The sequence below is a fragment of the Globicephala melas genome, chromosome 10, assembly GCF_963455315.2.
Source record: "Globicephala melas chromosome 10, mGloMel1.2, whole genome shotgun sequence".
In the NCBI taxonomy this organism is placed as follows: Eukaryota; Metazoa; Chordata; class Mammalia; order Artiodactyla; family Delphinidae; genus Globicephala; species Globicephala melas.
In genome coordinates this window covers 52,992,230-53,017,845 of record NC_083323.1, presented here as the reverse complement: position 1 = coordinate 53,017,845, position 25,616 = coordinate 52,992,230, and the positions used below count along the sequence as shown (strand labels likewise).

Below are 25,616 nucleotides of genomic sequence, written 5' to 3'. Positions count from 1 at the left end.
GCTGGGGCCTGGAGATCCAGGCACAGAGTCTGGAATCACTCGTGAGGCAGAAGGTGGCAGGTCTAGAGTCGAGGACTGGAAATTCTCAGAGCTCAGTGGAGACAGGCTACGAACACTCTTGCCAAGCTTGAAAAGGCGGCAAGACACTGTCCTCTGACTCTACCGTAAGCCCAGGTAATCGAGTTCTCTCGGGGCAGAGAATTTCAGGAGAGTGAAGTCTGTGTCACCACAGCTCTGAAAGGCAGACACTCATCTTGGAGTTGTCACCCACAGGAACAAGACCGCCACAAGTGCTAATGTTACATTTTAGCCCCTGTTTCTTCATCTTCGAGAACAACAAAAAAGTTGAAAATAGAAAAGACAGCTCTGGAAAAGAAAGGTTTATTCCGTTCCTGCCATTGTTGGTTTTCAATCAAATACGAGCCCCCTCCCCTCCCCTCCCCAACAGATGACCAGGGTGAATAACTACAAATAAAGAGAGAAAGCAGAGCACCCTCCCCTCCGCAGGCTTTCAGAGTCTGAAGCACAGCTCATCACGGGACGGGAAGTGGACTTCCCGCCACGGTTAAAGTCTTAAATAACAAAGAGTAAAATACTCAAGAGTTAAAACTGGTAACGTGATTAAAGACGGCGTAAATCAATGATAGCTAATAATAGGCACTGCAGCTGTAACTTACCGAACACCTTGTACAAGCCCAGACACTGGGCTGGTTATTTGCGTACCATGTCTAAAATCTCTCCAAGACCCTGCAGTGTCCTATCTGACAGATAAGGAGACCGAGGTTACATTACTCTCCCAAGACCGTATCCCGTGTTAGCGGCCCTTAAGCTAAACTCAGACTGTCCCAGAAAACACACCAAAGAAATGTGATGTCAGGGTTTAGCTCTGCAGGTTTCTCTTCTAGTTGAAGAGTCTCAAATGAGACCATTATTGCCCACCTCTCAGTGGGTAAAAAGCAGGCAATGATGGAGAACTTTTGGCAGAAAAGGAAGGGGAATTTTCTGTGAGGCAAAAGAGCGAAAGGTGACCATGAGGGGACAAAACCAGCAGCTGTTCCCCAACACAGCCTACAGGGAAGAACACAGGGAAGCCGCGGAAGCCACCGCTTCCCAGGTCATTTTACCTGTGGCCAAGGAGTCCGACGGGGTCCTCTCCCACAGACTGCAGGCCTCCCTCAACCTGTCCTGCAGCTTAAGGGGCCATTTCAGTTTCTGCTGTTCATATTACATCCACAGTCCATGTCTAGGCTGTGGGCTTGAATCTGTACACTTCCCAAGTGTCCTTGGCTTCCACTCCTCTCCGCTGGGGGAGGTGAGAGGATAAGAGAGGTCGGAAGCTTGAGAGCTCTAAGACATAGACGTACTTAGGGCTTAAGATGAATAGATAAAGTCTATTCCTTCACATCAGATCCTATGGTTTCCGAAATCTTGATTAAGTTTTTTAAAAAACTCCCAAAACAGGGAATTCCCTGGCAGTCCAGTGGTTAGGACTCAGCGCTTTCACTGCCGGGACCCGGGTTTAATCCCTGGTTGGGGAACGAAGATCCTGCGGACCTCACGGTGTGGCCAAAAAACAACTCCCCCCCCCAAAAAAAACCTCCCCGAATAGATTACTCACTAGTTTACAATAGTATAACTGACCAGAGATCATATTCAGATAATTACTTGTTACGAGAAAGCAAAACTGAAAGGCTTAGGAAAGATATTTAGACTCTCATTTGGGGTCAATTCCTTTATGAATATTTATGAGGCCAACTGACACAAGGATGAGATGAGAAAAAAAAAATAATGCAAGGCTTAAAAAGGGCTAAATAAATTAAAGGGCTTTCCCTAACTCCAGGCGGTATCCTCAGAAGTTTCCATTAAACATTTTTAAAAGTAAGTGTAATAGTTTCCCTTGCAGTATTGATTCTGCAAAGCTGCACAGACAAGGCACCATTGATCTGGACCCACTGGAAGGAGAAGCTCAGCTCTGGAAGAGACCAGAAGGTCACTAAGTTGGCTGTACCCCAAATGCAGGAATCCCTCCTTCAACACCCCTCACACTGGCCCTGGCCTCTGTCATCGAATGGGCTGCTGTAGACAGTCTCTGTCAGAGGAACTTTACAGGACTAACTTTGCAGTGCCACTGGAGAACAGCCCCGGAAAATTCTTTTTTAAATGGACCCAGTCCACCCACTGGTGTGTTGGTCTGTCTTCTGGGAAAACATGAAAGAAATCTAGTCTTTCTTCTACTTCAGAGCTCTGCAAATATTTGAAGAGAGCTATCTCAAAGTTTCCTCTTTCCTAGTCTCATGAACTGTCCTTCACAGGACCTGAGGCACCATCCCTAACCATCCGTTCAACTAGTATTTATTAACTGAGCACTAAATACCGTGCGAGGGGCCCTCTCGGAGCCTTCTAGCTTGTCACAGTCCTCAAAGAATGGCACTCAGAACTGAAAACACTTAAGCTGTGGTCCACAAAAGAATGAAATGATTACTTCTTTGATTCAGACCTTGCTCTTTTTTACATTACTGCAGCTTATATTGGCGGTATGTGCAGGTACACGTCTCTGCGTGGTTTAGGGTCATATAATGAAACGACGAGGGAAAACAAACAAACAAAAAACCCAACCAAACAAAAGCCCAGTCAGTCCACAAGAAAATAGACCTGAGAAGGTTTCTTGACTCATCGTCTTCCTCTAGTTTACACTTACGCAATGAATATTTTGCTTTGAGTGGAAAACTCCATTGCCCTTATTATCTTCCTAGTTTCAGTCCAACATTCCAACCCACCAAGGGACATCTGAATCCATATCCTTTCATCCAAAAAACTCAGCTCTCCTTCTACGCTATGTCACGTTAAATTTGACAACCAGCTCTGCCATCTTCATCCGGGTCACTGAAGGAGAAAACCAACAATGCTAAGCAGAACTAAGCCATTAGAGACCTTCCTCCAGGTCAACCTAATCAGACAAAGGGTATATCAACATTTTTTGAAGGCAAGTGGATGAAAGTAAGTGCAATTTGAAAAATCGTGTTCTTGTCTGGTGGAAACATAGAAGACAGACTCAACAGTAGAGGGCAGACAATGAGATATCCATGTTTAAATTACTGGGTGGAGGGGCAGGAGGTGATTTAGGACTAAGAAAGCCTGAAAACACTGATCCAGAGAGACACTGTCCTCATGAATTTTAGACTCTTCGGGTATAGCTCTCAGGCCATCTATGAAGCAACTGAACTGCTGTCCACACAGTCTTTCTCCATCTTGTCCAAAGACTAAGAGAAGAAACCATCAACTTTCTTACAAAGTCGAAATACATCCGTGTACACTATTGCCACGATCAACCAGCCTGGACACCCTATCAAAACGCTGGAGACTGCTAATGGAGCTTGACTTACTAGTGAATCCAAGTTGTTCTGCAGATTACACCACCTCCAGGGGACGCTGAACCTTCAAACTGCTCTCACTCCTAAGGCAAGAGAGAGGCGCTGATTGCTCCCCCATCAGCCTGGCCCTTCCAGACTGCAGCTCTCCTTCTGCCTCCCCCCATCTGCTCCCACACCCCTCCCTCCCCTTTCAGGGCATTCTCCCACCTTCCCTGAGGACTTCAGTTTACGTTTACAGATTGCTTTCCCATTCTTTGCCCTGCACGTTATTCTCAGCAACTTTACAGGCTGTGATGGTGCTTCTGGAATCTTGACCTTATAACTCCTACCTACTTCCTGATGACCTTCCTCACTGCTCCCCATCAGCACCTGGTCATATGGGCTGCATCCCCTGAGATCTGCACTCTAAGTCACCTCCCCTCTCACTCCTTTGCTGTGGCTCTCAGGCCAGGTCCCCACCCACCCACCCACTCGGTCCCGCCCTTCTAACTACCTTCTGCTACTCTTGTTTCTGGATCCAGCCTCCACTTGGCAAATGTTTACAATATTTTTCTTGCTAACAGCTTAAAATGCCTCACCTTCTTGATCCTCTAGTAAGAAGGAAACACAACAAGAGTTGAGTATTTTGTTTACTCATGTCCCACCATCTTCTCCGGCCTACAGCACTGCAATTGCCTCTTCGGGCCCCCCTGCAATAATCCAGGCAAGAGAGGATGGTGCCACGGCTACAGTGATGGCAGTGAAGGTGCTGAAAACCGTTCAGTTTTGTCCTTTACCTCTATTCTCAGAGCAACCAGAGTAATTATTTTAAAATGTCAGATAACGTCATTACCCTACTCAAACCCTCCCATGGCTTTCCCATCACACTTGAAATAAAAGCCAAGTAATGAAATGACCTTCTTTAAAAAATCACTCCCCACCCCCAAACTTCCTATTCCCCTTCTTTGCTTTCTTTCTCTTCAGGCATCTCCTGCCACCTAACATTTTAAGTATTTCACCTATTTCGTTTATTTTCTCGACTGCTCCCCTGTGCGCCCTGCCCCCCACTTAAGTTCTCTGAGGACGGAGATTTTTGTTTTGCTACCCGTGGCATCCCTGGTACCTCAGAGACTGCTCAGTGCATAATGAGTGCCCAACAGATGTTCGATGAAGGGAGCAAATCAGCGCATACTACTTACTCCAGGCAGTGGATTTATTCTGCCCTGTCGTATTTTCTTGTTCTTTATGTATTCACAAAACAAAAGCAAAAAGTCTTGTTTTCAGCGGCTGCTTTCTAAGTCTCAGCCCATGCCCGCTCACACGCACATCCCTTTCCCGCTCTGGTCTTGCCTCGCGGTGTGCTGCTCCTTGGAGTATATGTTTTAGACACATTCACTGAACGTTTGAACTCAAGAGATCCCCCGGCAGCCACAGTGATGTCTTTTCACCCTTCTGGTGAGTAGCAATTATACGACTCCTCCTGGATGAACACGTCTCATCTCTGTATCCATTTTGGAATTTTTATCAGAAAAACCTTTGCTTGTATTTTCAGACTGGCCGAGACACCTGCAAGCAAATCTTCCACAGCCATTTCTCTTTTCATCCACAGTCATCACTCCTCGGCTTAGAATTCTCCAGTGGCTTTCTATCATCTTAAAATATAACCCAGCGATGAGGCCCTCCACGGTCTGATCTTTGACACTGCTCTGACATCTTTTATACCCTGCCACATGCTCGGGACACTAGCTTTCTTCCTGTTTCTTAAATGTGCCACGGGGGCTCGTCCTTCCCTCTTCCTGGGCCATTCTTCCTCCAGACCCTCACAGAGCCAGCTCCTGGGCATCCCTCAGAGTGCCTTCTCCAGCCGCTCATCTAAAAGTATGATGCTCTCTGCTCTTGTCTCATCTCTTCATGGTACTTACACAGCACAGTCAGAAACTACCGTATTTATTAATTTACTCATTCTGCCTCCCCCTCGAAAACATTAGCTCCACGCAGCCAGAGACTTTGTTTTATTCATTGTTCTATCCTCATATCGACAACCGTGCGGGCACATTGTGGATGTAAAGTGGACGCTAAATGGATGAATACATGAATAAAGGCTGCCACCTCCTCTTTAGCACACGCTTCCCCGCTCATTCTTCCTTAACAGCAAGCTTTTCTGGGGCTGAAATTTGGAGTTGAGTTCCATCAGCGATACCTTGGATTTTTGTCTACTCCATTATATTAAAAGTTTAGGTTCCCTTTTATCGCCAATACGAATTTGTAGATAGTCATAAAGTTATAAAAATGGTGTTTATGATCTTCTTGCTTATCGCTTTCTCGTGGTAATTCCTAGGCATCACCTCCAGAATGGTAGCTTTTGGTGCAGTGGTTCTCCAGGGTCTACGGTGTTACCTAGATAATGTTCTTCTTCCATATTAACTCAGGCGAAAGTCTACCTGGGAAGGCAAGTCCCCACTTCAGAAAGTTCTTTCTCATCTTTGCTGGATTCCTCCATTCCCAGCCACAGCCCCCACTCTGACTTCGTAACCCACAGGCCAGGGACCCAACGTTCATGCTTTGGCACCATCCACATAGATCACTTCCCATGCTCTCCCTTCTCTCCTAAGTCCTGACTTTTACCTAGAAAGAGTGATGGAAACAGCACTTACTTCCCTAAGTCTTAATTTCCTTAGTGGGACTTCAAAGTCATTTAAGAAGAATGTGACCCCTTCTGAGGGTTGGGATGGACCCTCTTCCTTCAGGGGCTGCCTCATCTTGACCATCCACTCCTGCGGCTCCAGTGACACACACCAGTGAGTCACATTCTTCCACTCGCTGACCTCTTGACACGGCCCTGGACGGCTCTCCTCCCCTGGGAGTCTTTCTTCCTGGATTCTCCCCGCCTGGCAGAGTCCACTGTGGGCGTAGAGTCAGAGGTTCTGAAGTTACAGCTGAGTCCTCACGTGGACTAGCTGTGTGAACTTGGCAAAGTCCCGCAACCTCACTGCATTTGCTTCTTCAGCTGCCTTTCTTCACGGAAGTTTCCAAGGATTAAATGCGAATATGTCTGGGAAGGTCCTTTGTGAAGAAGGATGAGGTGCTATTTAACTCTAAGTGGTGGCTGTTATAGTCTTAGGAGCGTCCCTCATCACTGGGGAGGTAGAGCACAGATAACCGGTCCCCACAGGCAGGAGGACAGCACATTCCCCCAGGAAAACTCCTTCCTGCTGAGGCCCCGAGACACCCCAATTCATACTTTTTCTACTGCTGCTAGTGATACCAAAGTATGAAGGAGAGCACCTTTCATCCGGAAAGGTCTACGGTTCCACTGGAAAGTGAAGACTCAGAGACTCAGAAGGGTATCTCCGAGCTAATAATCTAAAGGGGGTGCTTTTGGGTTGGTCTGAAATAGTCACAAATGGAGAATCTTCCCCCCTCAGCTAGAAGCTCAGCGCCCTTCTAGGAGGGAGGTTAAGCCCCAGGAAGTCTCATTTGCCCAGACAGAAACTAAGTCCTAGGCAGACAGAGGCACATCTCAGAGGGGCTGAGCAGGTTTGGATGGAGGATGGTAGACAGAGCGTCTCAGGCTCTGGTCCCCATCTCTGGCTTCCAACAACCAAATCTCAACAGAAGCTTGAATCCCAGGAGGCCTGGGATGAAACATCACCGAGGCCTGGATGGTCAGGAACAGACACATGCTGAGAGCCCAAATGCTACCCGTGGCTTTTAAGAGCTTGGCATGACCTTAATTAAGCAATTCACGGACTCCACAGCAGTTCTCCCACCAACTCAGCTCTCTCCACACCCATCCTCCCCCAGACCTTCCTGGAAAAAGCAACGGGGGATTGGCAATCACCTCATTCTTCCTTTTTCCTGCCAGCCCTCTGTATTTGCAAAGGAGTCGAGCCCAAAGCCTAACCACAGAGCTCAGAAAGTGAAGGCTGCTTCCTGCTCCTGGAGATGGCCCTGCAGTGGGCGGCCCACACCCCCTGCTCCCGGCATGAATACCCATGCTTGCGTTTTCTTTAAGGCAACACAAGATTTTGGTACTTTGTCGGGTCTCTTATTTTTTTAATGCCTTCTTTTAAGAGGCCCTGTTTCCTGGTTTCAAAGATTCACAGTTAAGAAATTCCCCCCAAATTTCTTAAATTTGTCTTTGGATGAAATCTTAATATGCTGGAAAAATGTCCCCCAGCTGTCAGGGAGGGTGAATGTGAACCAAACTTAATGAGATCATTAAGTCAGAGCCGGGGAGTAAGGCTGAGAGGCCGTGCTCAGGGCCCCAGGGTGAGTAGCAAGAGGCTAAGAAACATCCCCTACCCAGCAGGCAGGCCGGGGGTTAGGAATATCCTCTCTAATGCTCTGGGCAGCACCCTCTCTGACACAGGCTCACCACTGTATATACAAGCAGGCTTTCCTTATTTGTAGATCTGAGTTTTGAGGGATGGGGTCATATTTTGATGCATGGGTCCCTGGATTTATGTGCCAGGAGTCGTTGTCAATGGGTATCTTAATTACTTGATTCCTGGGCAAGTCCCCCTGTGAGGCCAAGCCTCCACCAACAAATGCCACTTTATCTTCTCCTTTTGGTCCTTGGACTGTCATTTAAATTAGTTGAAGCCTGCAGGCCCTAAGCTATCTACACGTTGATGCGCTGGTGCCAATCTAGTGCAACAGTCTGGATTAAGGCACAAACAGCATGCTTGAATTTAAGAGTGTGATTAATATTTGGTGATGTAATTGAAGAGAGCTGGCAGGTGCCGTGCAGCCCAGCTTGTGTATGGCTGGCTGTGAATAAGAGAAACCAATGAAAGGGGAAACCTTCCGGCCCTCTCTGCAGGAAAACTTTTCATAATGGGGGGCAAGCTCTGTTCCTTCTGTTCCTGACATTGCAGTTGCCCTTGAGGAAACACCCCCCCCCCCGCCGGCACCCATTAGTAGGGTCGACCCACAAGCCCTGGGAAAATGCCTACCTCTCCCCTTCCTCCCGTCAGTATGCCTGGACCAGAGCCCGCCTGGCGTTCTGCGAGTGGTAACCATGCGTCTCTTGTGGCCTAAACACTCCTCTTCCTACCGCCAGGCCTCTGGTGGCGGCAAGACACAACAGGGCTTGCGTTCACGTCACTGGTCCACGTTCCCCGGGAGCATCCACTGGCTTAGAGCAGAGGTTTCACACTCTATGACTTTCAAAGACACGTATCGATCTCGTTAACCCAGTGTACACCCACACACACCTCAAAAAACAATATTTATGTTTACCATGTGGTATCCACTTTGATATTTTCTTTTCTCCCTGTGCAACTTAATTTAAAATGCACGTCTCCAGACACCAAACTGATTTCACAACCGCCAAACGGGTCCCCACTCACAGTTGGAAACGTGTAGAAAGGAATTTGGATAGCTGCTCCTGGTAGCTCCACGTGAGGAGATCAGGCTCTGACCGGAGATGAGAGCAACAGGTTCTACCGGATTCGTTCGTGAATGTTTACTGAGCACCTACTAGCCGCCAGGCACTCACACAGGTGCTGGGTATATGGAGTTAAATAAAGTAAGGGTCATTTCTTGACTCATGGGCCCAAGGTGAGCAGTGGAAAAGGATTCACATGGAAAAAAATGCTTTGAATCAGTCTACTGAAAATAGAATCCATCAGGTACACATGCAAAACAGAACAAATAATATTTCAGGACAAAACATTCTGGATGACTTTTAGGGAAATTTCAGATTTGGAAATGATCTCTGATTCAGCATCCACTTGGTGTGCATTAGCACTTGGCTAGGAGAGCTTCATATTCTAATCAATAACGTTTAGATCTCCCACTGGTATGAAGCAGAGATCCTTGTTTTATGAGCACACAAATATGGAATGATTTCTGCCTCCTCAGGGACCATTCATTCTGAAACAAACATGAATTTCATGGACATCGGCCTTTATGTCGTATGAGACCAAGTCAATATATACAAATCAGGAAATAACCAAAATTGACCCCACATCCATGAATGGTGGGGAGAAATTAGCAACCTGTTTGCTACAAAGAGGGCTTTACTGCAGAGGCCAGTTCCTCCATGCTGGTCTTGCAGCCCTGCCTCACAAAGCTTCTCTCTCTGGTCATGTAGATATCTGTAGCCCAGAGCACCAAGTCCTACTGTTATTCCCTGGAAGAAGCACTTACACACTGGGACGCGAACGTATGCTACATCCTTTCAATATTTCCATTCAAGTGCCCTTGAACAGGCCGAGCTCAAGTATCTCAGAGTAAACACCAATGCTTTTTCAAGTCTTCTGTTCTTTCTTAAAAAGCGATGAGAATTTTGCATAAGCATACACACACAACATTTATTTCAAAGCTCAAAAATATCCTCCCCCACCCCCAAATCTTCAGTTGAATTAGATGCTTATCCTGCGGGACTATACTCTTCCGGAATCCTCAGCTAACACCCACATTACTCGAGCCCCAGGGTAAGAAGCACGGGCCTGGGGTGAGGGCCGCCAACATTACCGGTGGGGGGAGCATAGCGCTCTCAGCTCCTGCATCAGGGTGGCCCTACTGCTTTAGATGATGGACTGCAAAGGCAGCAACTGTGAAAGCTTCCGCCATCACCTCACCCCTAACACGTACGGAATTCTAATATACCCAACATTTATTGTGCACTTGCTTCGCTCTAGGCACTGTTCTAAGCGCTTATATTTTTTAAACTTAGATGATTTTTAGAACCACCTTTTAAGACAGGTATTAACATGAACCCCATTACACAAGGAAAGAAAATGGAGGTCACACCGCTAGGAAACAACAGAGGTTAAGCTCATTTCCAGGTCTGCAGCAAAGTGCACTGTGCTCTTAACCACGGTCCTCTGCCCATTCTTGAAGAGCTGTGGATCTGTGTAGATACCATAAAACGGCATGATATGCAAGAAGAATGCTTAATTACTATCTCATCCTCAGAGTATATCATAAAAATTTTTAGGGTCTACCCCTCTCCAGGTTTTTACAGAAGTAAGTCGCATGCAAGTTTAAACATACCACCTTCTCGGACTGCTTCTTCCCTTGACAATATGGTGGATGTTCAAGGTCACTGCAGAATTAGGTTTAACCTGAGGTCTGGCTCTCAAGTCGTTCTGTTGATTATAGATTGAGAGACCTTAAATCTTCACACTCAGATGCCCAGTTTTTCACGAAGGGATCCAAGGCCACCCAGAAGGACTAGGCAAATTTGGGGAGGGAGTACCATTTACTCAGGATGAACAGGAATGAGAAACCAGCAAGTTAGATACCCCGGGAGCATGGTCTGCTGACCTAGCCCACATATCTATACCGTGCCTGAGGCCTGAACTATCTATCCAGGTTACGGGCACAAGTGCCAATAAAGTAAAAGAAAGGCTCAATTCAACTCTGACCAACTGTTCGCACCTAAGGGCTTCATCACTCCTTATCCCCTTCAGGTCCCATCCACAGCCCCCTCCTGAACACAGTCTTTGGTCCACGCAGGTAGACAAAGAGGTTCCCAAGCACCAGCAGGAGGATAAGCAGGAGGCTGGAGTCACAAGCCTGCTAAGGAGCCCAGTGTGCCCAGTGCCTGCTAATCAATCATTTCTGCAAGCTGTCGCTCGTCCTAGCCATGGTAAGAATAACTGGGGCTGCCCAAGGTCAATGTTTAAGGATATACAAGAATCACCTGGGAGGGAGGCTGAAAAAAAAACCCCAGAGCCCAGGACCTCAGGGATTCTGGAATGTTTTTAATAATCACCCCAGGTGAGGACTTCCCTGGTGGCGCAGTGGTTGAGAGTCTGCCTGCCGATGCAGGGGACACGGGTTCGTGCCCCGGTCCGGGAAGATCCCACATGCCGCGGAGCGGCTGGGCCCTTGAGCCATGGCCGCTGAGCCTGCGCGTCCAGAGCCTGTACTCCGCAACGGGAGAGGCCCGCGTACCGCAAAAAAAAAGAAAAAAAAAAAAGTCTATTGAATAATCACTCCAGGTGAAAAAGCTTCCTCGTGGGTCCACATTCCTCTGCCAGTTTGGGTATGGGTTTGTCCTACACTTGACTGTAAGCACCATGGGGTCAGGGACTATTTTTATCCTCTTTGTTTCTCCAAAACCCAGCACAACACCCAGTTCACTGAATGAGTAAGTAACAGTTAAACTAATCACCCCACAGAGAGAGATAAAGCCCAGTACTCTGTCCTTTAGGCCACTGAGCACGATACACAGCACTTGATTTGACTGGGGAGGCGGACACAGCTGATTGAATCCTGATGGAATCTGAACCTAGAGCTGGCAGAGTCTCGTTGCCTTTGCCAGAGTAACAAGGTGAAGGATAAAAAGGGGAGGTGTTACCAGCATTTCTAGTTCTTACAGAAAGACGCATGCTTAGCTCTTCAGCGAGGGACAGACGTAAGACCTTGCCTCGCTATGAATAGGTCTCAGATTGACTTGTCTGAAGGTCAGAGGAACATGAAGGTAGAATGAGATCTTTCAGGGTGTGGAGTGGTGGTTCTCCAACTCTCCTATGTGGATTCCTGGGGTAAGCCCAGAACCCAGGGGTTTAAACCTGCACCCCAGCTGACTCTGATGAAGAGGCCCTCAAGCCACGGTGAGTCAGCACCTTTATGGGACTGTCAGCTTGAAACCAGCAGCATTGATTTCCTACTCTGAAACCTGGTGGGCAGAGAAGGAGTGGCAGGGAAAAGAAAAACTTTATCTATCTCTGGTGAGAGTGAAATGTTATAACTTGAGGAGTGCAGGTTGGACATAGGAAAATGTTTCCTTGGCAGGCTTGTCCAGTACCTGGAAATTTGTCGGAGTGTTCTAGCACTCACTTCTCTGGAATTTCCTTAAAAACAGGATCTTATAAATAGGCCGAGGATTGGACCATATGTCCTTCTAAATATACTGTCAGCCCTATATTTCTGTCCTGCTGTGTGTCGTTTTCATACTTTATAGAGGCGTAGAGCTCTCAAGGGTGGGAAAATAAAATTATGTTAGTTATTGCCATCCTCAGCATGGCATTCAAAGTTTCCCTCACTTACGTTAGGCTACCATCAGGAACATTATCTAGTTGATAGGTACCAGTAAGTGAGTACGGAGGTCGCAAACACTGACAAACTCCTGTACTGGCTCGCAAATAATGACTGTCCCAAGTCCCCAGCTGCCCCATCTGCTGCTCTGGATTCTCCCCTAAAATCCCCATGATGTAGTAAAGAAAGAATTAATGCGGACTTCTCTGGTGGCTCAGTGGCTGGGAATCCTCCTGCCAATGCAGGGGACGCGGGTTCGAGACCTGATCCGGGAAGATCCCACATGCCGCGGAGCAGATAGGCCCGGGCGCCACAACTACTGAGCCCGTGTGCTGCAACTCCTGAAGCCCGTGCACCTAGAAACCGTGCCCCGCAACAAGAGAAGCCGCCGCAATGAGAAGCCTGCGCCCCGCAACGGAGAGTGGCCCCCGCTCGCTGCAGCTGGAGAGGGCCCTCAGGCAGCAACGAAGGGAGGGAGAAAGAATTAATGCCTGGCACAGCAGGGGGGCTTCTAGGACCGGAATGTAGCCTATTCCTCCATGCTGACCATCAAAATATTTTGAATGTTACCTTCAGCTTCCACATTCCCAGAACACACAACTTATTTTCATGCCCCTGGGCTTCCACTTGTGCTATATACTCTGCTCAGAATGTCCTTCCCTCCTGCCCTCAACCCTCTTGAAACTCCTCTCCTATTTCAGACCTTTGGTTCAAACACGACCTTCTCCACTGAGTCTTCCCCAGTCCCTATCTCCCCTCCTCAAAACCACTACTCCCTCTTCCACAGCCACAGGGCCTTTTTTCCTCAAACCCCCTTTTGGTAAGCCCTATATTCTGTCTTGCTTTAGTTATTCATGCACAAATTTCAACAGATCTACCTCCCTCACTCCTGAGATTTTAAGAATAGATTTATATGGAAAATATATCATTTGATCAATTTCCAGAAAGCCAGCCAGTTCCTGAGCCAGCTGACCACCTCTATGATGTGAGCACAGCCTTATCTGATAAGATCCTTCCTACGTGGGGACACGCTTTGGCCACTGAGGGTCTTGGAAACCCGGCTCCTGGGCTGTGGCTCAGGAGGGATGCAGCAGTGCCTCATCAGGTCCAGCACAGAGACAGATGGAAAGTCTGTGGATGGATTTAAAAAAAAAACCCAAACAAATAAACAAAAACCCCCCACAAGCAAATAACACAAAAAACACCCTACCCAGCAGCCCCCAGTGACAGAGGGGTTTCCAACTGTACTGGGGGGGGGGGACTCTTATAGATAAGAAGTTGGCACAGCAGCTGTCGGAAAGACCTGCCCAGCGGAAGTGGCCAGCACTCCCTGATCTTCAGTCTCTTGCTTCTCTAAACTGCCTTCCTTTTTCTTTTAGGTTTTTAGCCTCTCATTACAATTGAGAAACAAGCATCTCAACACATACTATTAGGCCGTAAACCTCCCAAGGCAAGGGTCAGATCTTGTTGGCCCTTCCAACCTCCATAACGTCTAATGATTCTATTATCAGACACACACAGCACTTACTCCATGCCAGGCTCCAGTCAATGCGATGAACCAGACTAACTCATGCCATCTGATTAATATGCTCGGCCATTAGCCCCATTTACATACGGGGACACTGAGACAGAGAGAGGCAACGCGATGTGTCCCAGCCACACCTGGGGACCGTCCCCGCCAGGCGGTCTGGCTCCACATCCCTTGTTCTTAACTACGAGGCAATGTCTAACATGCCTCAGATGTACAGTAAAGGCGTGTCAAATATAAAAACAAGTGGGTCCTGGGGTTCCTTGGCTAAAAGGACACTGGCTATTTTAACAGGGATTTGGGCAAGCACTTGACACACTAAAACTTCCCCAGGTGACTGGGAGAGCTAAGTTGCTCCCTCCCATATACTGGACAACCCCAAACAATGATCACTGCGGAGAAGCGGCAGAGACTCCGCTTCTCGGAGGTATATGAAGGGGCACAGATAAGTGTGTGACTGTTCACAGGGTCTGAGGAGGAAGGAAAAGCTTGGAAGTAGTTTGGCCACTTTAGGAACAACACACTTACACTTATCATCAAAGCAGAGAGAGGCGTAGGAGTGTGTAAAGGGTGAGTGGACGACCAGCAGGGAGCGAGCTGGTTGGGCAGCTCTTTTCTTTCTCCTCTCTGCGGCCCGACAACGCGTGTCTTGGTTTCCAACCATTTGCAAAGATCTCTCAGCCTCTCCTGGCCACATGGGCAGGGCGGCAGGGAGGAGGGCGGGGAGCAAGGAGTCATTTATCACTGTCGGGAGATGTGCTGCACGCAGCAGGGCCGGCTTTCCTCCCTGCTGTTCCTACAGCCAGAGCCGCAAATCTTGAAAAGATGCAGAACATGCACCTCGCAAATAACCATTCATCATCGCTGCTCTGGGAGCCCGGGAGCGGACCCTCCTGACGTGAGGCTGACCGGCTCGGCCTTCAGCCCGGGCCCCAGCGGAGCTGGGAACACGGGGACTTCTCAGGCACGTAATTCCTGTTCTGGCCAATCCCCATCTACTACAATCTACTGAGGTTTGGGGTTAAAATTCTCTGAAATGCCACCCAAGCCCCTCTTCTCTCCACAAAGTCAGATTTCCAGATTGCTTTCAGTAATCAGGCTGCAGCCACGGTGGCCCATAATCATTAAATTTGAAAATACAAGTTGCTAGGAGGAAATTAATCCCAGGTTTAACTCGGGAATGGCCTGCTTTCTCGTGAAGTAATTATAAAATTAAAATGTGCTATTTCTCCGGTGAGTAGAAAAGGCCTCCTCGGTGAGGTCTGCGGCCCAACACTAACGTCAGGATTTACACCAAGGAGGGACCAGAAAATTCCTTCCGTGCCTCAACGATGGGCATCAGGGCCACCTGCAGGTAAATTTCCAAAGACTGGGTTAGAGGTGATTAAAATCAAGAAGAGGAAGAGGTTTGAATTTTCCAATTACTCCTTAAAACTCAAAAGTCAAGCTGCTAGACAATGCAGGCTTTCCTAGTAAGACTAATAATGCTCAGCTAATTAGACCCACAGGCGTGGCCAACATATAAAGTCAGCCCAAAGGAGGGACACTGTCCCTTTAAAATCTGCCTGGGGATCCGTGGAAAAGCTAATGAGGAGTGTCCGTTGGGGCTGCTTTATTAGGTGGTCCTCCAGAGGATAAAGCCTGGGGTTTCTGTAACAGGGCTTCTGTGCTTGATTCAATAAATCAATTTATATTAAATGCGGGTATAGCTCTGGAGCTGGCTTCATAAAGCATTCTGTGGCATTTCTCAATCTGCTTATCCCCTTCCCTGTCAGCCTGCCTGAACGCACTGTCAGAGGGCATTGAAAAGAGCAATAAAAAATAAGACAGAAGGCGTATCTACGTTATTTGTGAAACTCGACCCAGCAGCTCCAGACTCATGCTGGGAGGCTGCTTCCAGTGAGTTTCTCTCCAGAAGATGTTTGGATGGTTGGTAAGAAGCCCAATGCTGTGGGACTGCAGTGCTCAACCCTGAGCTGGGCTCCAGGCTGCAGACTGAGAATAAAGGTCACCCCGAACAGAAAGGAAAGGGTTGCAAGGGAAGTTGCTTTTTACTCCGATCCTCGGGGTCTGGAATACTCTTCAAGAAGTGAAAGGAAAAGCAAGATGAATAAAAGCGCCGAAAGCTGGCACGGTCCAGGAGGTGGCGGGGAGCGGCTGGAGGAGGGAGGTGTGCTACTGACCAGGGCAGATGGAATGGGTCTTCCTTCAGGCTGGCCAGCAGGCTCGCCAGTGAGTGATCGCTGCAGACCGTCATCCCTAAACACAATGACTTATACCCCTGAAGATCTCAAAAGGAGAGGAAAGCCCATCCCCCACTTTTGGACTCTGTAGCGGGGCCAGAAGCCACAACACGTGGCCACACCGTTCCGTTCTCCCCATCCAGGCTCAGCTTTTTTTTTTTTTTAACTCTTTGCTGTTGGGTTGTTCAGTTACAGACAGCTCCTGGCACCGTCCCTCACCAGTTAGACCCGCATTCTTCCATTATCTAGACTGCATTGCCATCTGCTAGGACTTTTTGTGATGATGGAAATCTATATCTGCAATGTCCACTTCAGTAGTCACGAGCCACATGCGGCTCCTGAGCAACTGAGATGTGGCTGGTGTGACTTGGGAAATGAATTTTTACTTAATTTTAACTAATTTACATTTAAATGGCCACAAGTGGCTAGTGGCCACTCGGCTGGAGTGGACACAGAATAGAAAAGCTTTCCTTTGCCTTCATAAAAGTAGCGAATGCTAAGAGGAGAAAATGGTGGTGGACCCCACTCTGTTCCCAGGGGAAAAGCCTCTGATTTGCTCTTAGTTTCAGGGGAAAGACAAGAGGGAACAATTACCCTGATGTGTCATCAAGCTAGAATCATAAAGAGTTAAGGGCTGCAAGAGATAAAAATGAAAGGTTACCATCACTGGAATTTTCCTAATGGAATCTGTCTTTCCCAGAAGCTCTGAAAAGCAGAGCAAAGCCCTCCCGCCACCAGACATGGAGGTTGGCAGTGAAGGGCAAAGAAAGTATTTTATCAAACGAGAGACCTAGGCCTAGGATTGGCCCAAGGCCCCAGAACCTTGGCAGAGCCGGGAGCAGTATCCAGGGAGCTTATCTCCCAAGGCGGTACTCTCCTTCCTAAGTAAGCCATGCAATCTTAAGTTACTGGTCCAGCCTGCCCCTGAAGCAAGACCACTGTAAATGTTAAAAGAGGCTCTGCTTAAAGAAAGAATTCTGGTGTACTTTCCTCTTAACCAGAACCATCTGGAAGCAATCTTGCATTCACACGATGGACTTCTCGTCGTCGTTGGCCCTCGCTCTCAACAAATCCCATCAGCCCAGGAACAGCTGCTGGAGAATCTGGCCTGACGCCAGGGGTGAAGCTACAGCGCCCTCCCTTGTCCTGCTGGGGCTCCGGCTTGCTCATCACCCCACGCGGCTGGACACAGAGCACGAAGAACACAGATCCTTCACGAGAAAGCGAAATCACCAGCGGTCACAGGAGCAGGGACTTGGTGCCACAAAGCCAGCTGTGAGAAACTGTTGTTTCAGCCCTGTAACACGGACGCCTGCCAGCAAATTATGGCCTGAGACGGCTCAGAGGGCCGTGGGTCTGGATGCTCTGCTCGTAACGCCAGCTAGTGTGCATCCTGCAACAGCAGCTCCACACAAAGGGCCAGGGAGGAAGGGCAGCGGCTCGCGCTGAGTCCAAGACCAGAGCTCTCTGGCGCCAGGACCAGTGACACCAGGCACAGAAAGCGAGAGCTGGGATGCGTCAGGGACCAACTCAGCACTGGGGGCGCTGTTAGAAAATGCCTTTGTGAATCAAGCCACTGTGTCAACTACCTGAGCAGGCTGGGAAAGGGTTCGGGTTAGGAGCCAGGTGAGAGACGGATTTCATTAGGAAGGTCCTGGTGGCGATAACCTTTCGTCCTCTGTGCAACCTGGGCCTGCCAAGCTGCCCCACGGTCTCCGAGAAAGCGTGAGGGTGGGGGAGAGAAAGGATCCCCGTCAGGAAGCAAGAGACTCATCCTTAATTATGAGAGGCTTCCCAGAGCCCACGCCCTCCCCTTCACTGCCTCCCGGCTGCAGACACACCGCAGAGAGCTGGCAGGGTGCTGCTCTAATGAGAGCGATCGCTTTTCCTAAGTAAAGGAGATTCGGTTCTTTGGGGATCTTCCCCATCATCACCACGTGGCCCCAGTCCACGCACAGACTTTAGTGACCAGTGGGAAGCATCACTGTTTAATTTGGCCGATGGTCCATCAGGTCAGACTGGGAAGTAGAAAAGTTACTACCTCAGCAGCTCCTGAAATGCCTCATTCCATCCTCTTGTCCTCTAAAGGACTGTCAAGGAGACGCTGATCCTGGTAGATGGAGGTCCCCTGCTTAAACTTCCATCGCAGCTCAGAACGAATAATTATGTCTGATCTTACCCGAAAAAGAAAAAAAAAAGTTGATGCATTGTATCAGAAAGAGCCCCAGGCTAAAAGTCAGAAACCTGGGTTATTCTGACATTTTTGCACTAGTGGAAGCTGAGTAAACCACTTAATCCCCTCTGAGCCTCGATTTGCTCAACTGCAAAATGTAACAAGGGAGGAGGAATCACTGGGCATTTGGCAGTTCAGCCTGAAGTGAGGCTGTCTGGGGTCACAGACTGGCTTCTCCTCTTACTAGTTGTGTGACCTTGAGCAACTCGGCCCCTGTGCCTCAGTTTCCTCATCTGTAAAATGTACCTAGTTCCTAGGATTGTTCAACATGAAGAGTCATGTAAAGGTCTCATCACAGTGCCTGGCCCTTAGCTCTCCCACTCACTGTCAGCTAGCCCCACGATTAGTGCGGGACAAGCAGGCAGATAAAAATTTCCACAACTAGGTCTTTGCTACAAGGGTTCAACAGTTGGCAATAGGTGAACCCCTATTTGTTAGAAAGGTTTCAGGGACACAAGCTCACAGGCCAAGGCTAATTCGGAAGGCACGAAACGTAAAGGAGGGACGAGGTAAGGACTTATCTGTCTCCTTGAGCGTGACACACTGCCAATACTCACCAGTCCACCTTCAACCAATCCCAAGAGCTTGGTAGTAATTGGAGGCTTTTGTGGGAAAAGGGCCCCTGCTGATCCATTTGCCAGCCCTTCTCTCTCTATACACAAATCAGACAGGTAGGAAATTGGGAGCCCATGTTTCTTCAGTCCTAAAAAATAACTGCTAGATTTGAGGTTTTCTGTTAGAGGTTAAAAACATTTTTTAGGGCTTCCCTGGTGGCGCAGTGGTTGAGAGTCCACCTGCCAATGCAGGGGACACGGGTTCGTGCCCCGGTCCGGGAGGATTCCCACATGCCGTGGAGCGGCTGGGCCCGTGAGCCATGGCCGCTGAGCCTGCGCGTCCGGAGCCTGTGCTCCGCGGCGGGAGAGGCCACAGCAGTGAGAGGCCCGCGTACCGCAAAAAACCAAAGAAACAAACAAAAAAAACCACATTTTTTAAAAGAACTCATTAAAGTTGGGAAGGGGGTGTGTGTGTGGGGGTGGGGTTTACATAGGCAGTGGTCTAAATTGGCTTTAAACTTCCCAACTTCTTCCAACAAAGATGGAAACAGCTCTCCTTTTCCTTAAGCATCATTTTCAAATCATAAGTAACAACAGATAGGAAATACACAAAGACGTACATCAATCTCTGCTCGCAGCCGAAGCTGTGAGCCAACAGCCATGCAGGGAACTTTGCTGCAACAAATGAGCAAATCATGTCTGACTGAAGCCATTCTCAGTCTTGGCTTCTCAGTTAATTCGGTACCTTCTGTGGAGTTCCGTACCATTAAAGAGAGCCCGTTTATGGGCTATTTACTCGCTGAAAACCCTGCTAATGTGTGTTTGTGTGCACGTACCTGAGAGAGAGAGCAAAAGAGAGAGTAACTGTGTGTGTATACCATTGGATGTAATCTAATCCCTGAACTTAACTGCATTTTAAAAAACTGTAAAAAGGGGTAACCTTTAGCCATTTGTTTACCAAGTTGGTTTTGACTGCTGAGATCTCATTTGCCTTTTTGGCATAGAAAAAACATACAAACGGCCTTGCCTCGAGCGCACCGTGGCTCGTGTGCAGGCTCTCTTCATTCCTACCCTTCCCACTGACCACCTACACGTCGGCCTGCCCCCCATCAACTTCCGTGGAGCGCGCTCTTCTTCCTTTCATCCAATAAACAAACACGGCCTGTCGACTACATGTCGGGCACAGGACGAGGCACGGGGCTGCCCCACAGGGGGCTTACACACTAGTATAATTCGAGTAATGGATGACTTACCTCTTACATTCATCCCTCGGCCTAAGTCATCTGGTTTCTTGTTCATTTCCGTGCCTTCTCTGCTTTCCGCTTCTAGCCCTCTATTTGGCTCTAGGGATCTCACGTACATATTGCTGTGACAGTCTTTCTCTGGGTACCTGAATCTGCTTTCTCTCCTGGTCAGTCTCCTTCAAACTCCTCTTACAGCAAGCTTCCTACAACATCGCTCTCATCATTTCATTCTCCGCCGAAACACACAAGAGTGACGTGCAGCCTCCCACAGTAGATCCTAAGGTCTCTGCCTGGCTTCCCATATTCTGATACATTCCCTCGGTACCAACTCAGCCTAATTTCCCACAGCCGCCCCCCCACCCCCCAATTTTGGCCATTTCCCGCGCTGTCTCTTAGATCTGCTCTTTTGGTTTGTGTTTACAGCCACGTGCGTTCCTACCCTGCAATGCCTTTCCTTCCATCTTTCCAAATTCTACAAAAACCAGACCAAACTCTGCCACGGTTTTCTGAATTACACAATCCCTCACCTTAAACTTTTCTGTAAGGAGTGCTGACTTTGCTGACTGAATAAAAATGAATTTGCGAGAAAACCCAGTCTGGGGCAACAAAACTGCAGAACTCAGAGCCGCAAATATGGTGAACCCTTTCCGATAAATCCGATCACGTTTTAGAGCAGGGGTAAATATTTTAGGCTCTGCTGCAACCACTCAACTGCCCTGCTGTTGTGTGAAGGTAGTGACAGATCAAACATAAACAAATGAGCGTGGCTGTACTTTTAAAACTTATTTACGAAAGGGGTGGGGGTGGAATTTGGCTCTCAGGCCATAACTTGCTGACCCTTTTCTAGAAGAAGAGAGGATACTGGTGAGGACCTTCTCTTCAGATGGCAAAGGACAACCGGACGTGCCTTAGATCAGCCTCTGATCCTCCCGAGTGGCTCGACTGGCTCTTTAAGACAGTACGTACCCTAGGAGTAGATTCCCAGCCTAGAAGTCATCACCATGGGAATTTGGGCTGTGACCATCTGTTATAGCTATTCCGGTCAAAGAAGAAGAGATAGTGGAATTGACTTTGTCACCTGTGTTGGGGACGTGGTGAGGAAAGAGGCCACTGTTTCCTTCTGCTGACCTCCAGCGTGGCAGGAGCCTCCCTGGTCAAGATCGCAGGGCCTAGAGCAAATCTTCACCCACACTTCCTTGTGCCGGGCACTGCTCTCTCATTTCATCCTTACACCAACCCTATGAGATTTAAGTACTTTATCATCATATCTGTTTTTCAGTTGGAAGAAACCGATGAGGTCTTAGTCAGTGTTAGCTACTGACACACACAAACCGTTTTGGTGCCCTATATCGGTGTGTTTGGGGAATTAGATGCCCCTTGCCACGAGTTCTTATTTCGATATGAATGTGATGAAATCATGAAGACAGCTCATTACCTCTGGTGCTTACAATCACCCTTCAAAGAGTATTCTTTTCACTTTATTCATGGGAAATGGCACTCATAGGGGTTAAGTAGTTTATCCAACTTTGCCTATTCAGAAAGGTCAGAGTTATGATTCACATCTAAACTGGTCTGGCCAAACAGAGCTCTGGTTCATTCCTCTGAGCCCCGCTACCTCTTCAGTAACCCTAACCTAAAAACCCAAGTCTAATGTGTTTTTAAAAGCCCCCCAACGCTTGCTCTGTATGAAGTGAGGAATTACATCAGCTTCGTGGGTCTAGTGTCCCCAAGGAGGGCCTCAGAGAGCAGAAAAGCAAACCAACACCCAGATGGGAGAACTGGCGCCCAGGCGAAAGCAGCAGAAGTGGGCGTAGCCCCTTTTCCTTCCCCACAAACCCAGGTCTCTGGCTGCACCTCCTGATCCAAAGTGCGGGAGTGGCGCTTCCTTCACACACGCTGCAGCAGTGCCAAGGCAGAGGGAGGCGTGTTCTTACCAGCCTGTCATATTAAAATCCCTGTAGAGCATCTTCTTCCCAAGTTCCTTTCTCTGTACTCTCCTTGGAAACTCCAAATGTGTGAACTCATTTCCCAGCAAGTGAGGCTGCATGAATGCCTAATAGCAAAAAGAAAAGAAAAGGAAAAAAAAAAAAAAAACCACACATATTTAGAGGAAAAAATAAGACCCAAGGATGTTTTTGCAAATCGAGACAGCCCACATTTCAGAAACAAGAACACAGTTCTCAAATTTTAAGGGAGATAAATAGATTGAAGACTCTAAATACAAATAGAATATCAACAAATAAAAATCATGAATCTAATTTATAAAGGAATGTGACTTTTTCATTGGAGATGATAAAACTAATGGTAATCAAAGACGTGTATCTCTCAAGCAAGAAAAAGGTTCACTTTTTAATTCCAATTCAAGATGGTTTCACTTGGGCTGAATGGCACGGTGAGGAGGTAGGATTGCTCCCCCTGACTCTCTCCTCCTTGGCTTTCTCTGCTGGCCTATTTGTACGCCTAGTTATTGGGCCTGGCCTCTGAAAGCTGCATGTGGGTCTCCATGTCAACACAATGGCCTGAGAGAGCGGAGCGGGTTGGGACTGGATGCACCAGACAGGAACTTTCTGTTGGACTCCCTCCATTTTGCTCTGCAGTAATTTGATCATGTAATTGGAAGACTGTTCCAGAACAGATGGCTTCTTCCCCTCCCCCAAATCTCTGTTCACACTACAAAAGTCTTGAGCAAACAGCCACTTAGGGAATTGCTTTGAAACAACAAACAGTCACATTGTCACACTCAAAATTCAAATCCAGTTACCCAAGAGATGAAATGCTCAGGTATGGACTTCCCTGCTCAGAGGCCACACACTGTAAGCAGACCTGCCCCGGAGCCGTCCCACACCAAGCCGTATACCTGCTTATTAGCAGTGTACTGGAATGGATCTTCTCTCTCTCTCTTCTCTTTCTGGCAGGGAAAAGAGTGGGTGGAGCAAATCACGGCCTGGCACCGTAGGACAGCCAGGGCTCCCTGCCATAGGACAGATGGCCATATCCTCGGTCTCCTGAAAAAAGGCATCTCCCACAGCCTCTTTCCCCCAGGACCTGACGCTGGCAGATCTCCCACTGATTCTCATGGTGGTCTGGAGGTCTCAGCTGGATGGTAGCCGTCAGAAGCTAAGCGCATCAAGCTGAACTGTCCCCAGGCTGTCAGATTGGACCAGCTAAGAACTCCGAGCCAGTGATGCTGGGCAGGCTTTGGGGACAGGATGGGACAGGACTGAGAATGAGAAGAGGGGCTGTTCTGTCTGCTGTAACCAGCAGGTTCCAGGTCGGAGGGGAATTCTGGATCATCTTCGAGGGGCCCTGAAACCTCTGCTGGGGATGAGGCTTGGGCTGCCTATGGGTATCAAGGACACTTAAACACTGGGTTTTACAGAGAAGTTCCTTGGGGAGGGAGGGGGGAGGGAGGGAGGGAGGGGGGAGGGAGGGGGGAGGGAGGGGGGAGGGAGGGGGGAGGGAGGGGGAGGGGGGAGGGAGGGGGAGGGAGGGGGAGGGGGAGGGAGGGGGAGGGAGGGAACTAATATTCATAACGCAGGTCAATGGGGTAGGCTTTGGGAGGAACTTTGGGTTTGAATCAAGCTCTGAATTTCTAAGCTGTGTGATTTTAGTGGGTGATTTAAGTGCTTGGGCCTCCGTCTCTTTACCTGTACATCGAGATTAACTGAAGATTTATCTCATACTGTTCTAACAATGAAAGGAAATGACATCTACAGTGCACTTATCATGACTGTCTCTGCTCGTAAAAAGAAAATAATTTAGCCCTCTAGTAATCATGGAGCCCTATTACATCCTGAGTACTACAGTAAGTATTTCTTGAGCTCTCATTGCACACCCACGCCAACCTTATGGGCGGGACTGGCTACCTAATCTGTGGGGCCCAGGGCACAAGGAAAATATTGAGCCTCTATTCAAAATTAAAAATTCCAAGAAGGTGACAGCAGAGCATTAAACCAAGCGCAGGGCCCTGGGCAACTGCACAAGTCATGCCCACAAAGCCAGACGTACTTACAGAGTAGATACCATTCTATTCCTCGCCTTTATTTTGGTCCACCCGTGAAAACTAAGGACCAGAGGCATTAACAGTCAATAACAGCAGCATTTTTATGTACCCTCGATCATCTCTCAGAACTTTGGGACTGAATTAACATGGCGTTTTTGTCTACCCCCCCACCCCGCCCTCCAAGCTGGAGTGACACTGATTTAGGGGTTACCATGTGTCAGGCACTCGATACACCTTATGTTATTACCTCAACAATCCTACAAAGCACATGTCATAGACTCAATTTACAAAGGAGGAAACTAAGGTCCAGAGAGGTTAAGACACCTAGCCCAAGGCTATCAGCCAGGAATGGGTGGTTCTAGAGCTGAAGCTTCATATCAAACCCATAACCCCCATCTTAACCCTTATGTTGGCCCTTTAACCTGCACACATTTACGAAACACAGTAAGTGGGCAACAACAGGCCTGTGATCCATGCCAAGTGTGAACCACAGACAGGCACCCATGACGATCCAGTTAACAAAAAGTTACAGATCTGCACACAACCTGGCCATGACGATGCTCCTCAAGCAGCGAGAAGAAATCATTTAATGATACGAGTGACTACACCAGCATAAATCCACACAAAAGAATTCTGTGCAATCACATACAAAGGTGTCATACAGAATATGTAATTACACAGAAAGAGCTGATCTATTTGTGAGAAACTGCATATCAAACAATGCGTCTGTGAGTGTGCAGGTGTATGAGCTTACGTGAATCGTGTTATATATATACACAGATCTATATAGGACATACATGTATACATAAATGAGTATGCATGTGTATAAACATAGGTACACATATACATTACATAACACATAGGTTAGGATGCAAAGGCCATTCCTAAGTACATTTTGTACCCTCGTGCCCTTTCTCCTGGAATACATTTGCCTGGGCAGTTGTACCAGGAGAAGTCTGCAGGGTAGCTGGGAACTCCCCAGCAGCTTGCTGTCTGCAGGGGCCACCTCGCCCCTCCTTCTGGGGATGGGCAGCCTCAAAGGGGCCTGGAACCATGTGTCACCTGTGACATCCGTTGCCCCTTCACATGCAGAGCCTTTCAGGGTCTCAACAAAACTCCTGCTTCCCCGCTTGTAACAACAGGCTACCGTATTTCATCAGTTCTAAGATGCCCTTTATTAGATGCGGCATTATTTTGTTACCTCTAAGGAAGGGCAAAAAAAGGTGCCAATTAAACGATGCACGGTGCTTTCTTTCCCACTTCAAACTTTTAATTTATTATTTTTGAAAGAACTCCTTTAGATGTAGACAAAATTCTATTATCTATCACTATTGTGCATATTTAGGAAGGAATATATAAGTGAAGTGAATCGGTTAAGATTGTTCCAAAACGTTTTCACATTTAGAATCCAATGGCACTCATTGCTTTCCAACTCTGAATCATCCCGTGTTCGTGATTTTCCAC

General features: G+C 48.0%; 1 protein-coding gene across 5 annotated transcripts in view; it reads right to left on the bottom strand.

The window, feature by feature from the left end:
• Nucleotides 1-25,616, bottom strand: part of PPM1H (protein phosphatase, Mg2+/Mn2+ dependent 1H) — a 264,363-nt gene that overhangs the window by 46,677 nt on the left and 192,070 nt on the right. For all 5 annotated transcript variants that reach the window (XM_060305782.2, XM_060305786.2, XM_060305783.1 and 2 more), the window contains exon 6: nucleotides 22,084-22,202. In XM_060305782.2, coding sequence (XP_060161765.1) covers nucleotides 22,084-22,202 — 119 coding nt within the window. The remainder of the gene's footprint in view (nucleotides 1-22,083; nucleotides 22,203-25,616) is intronic.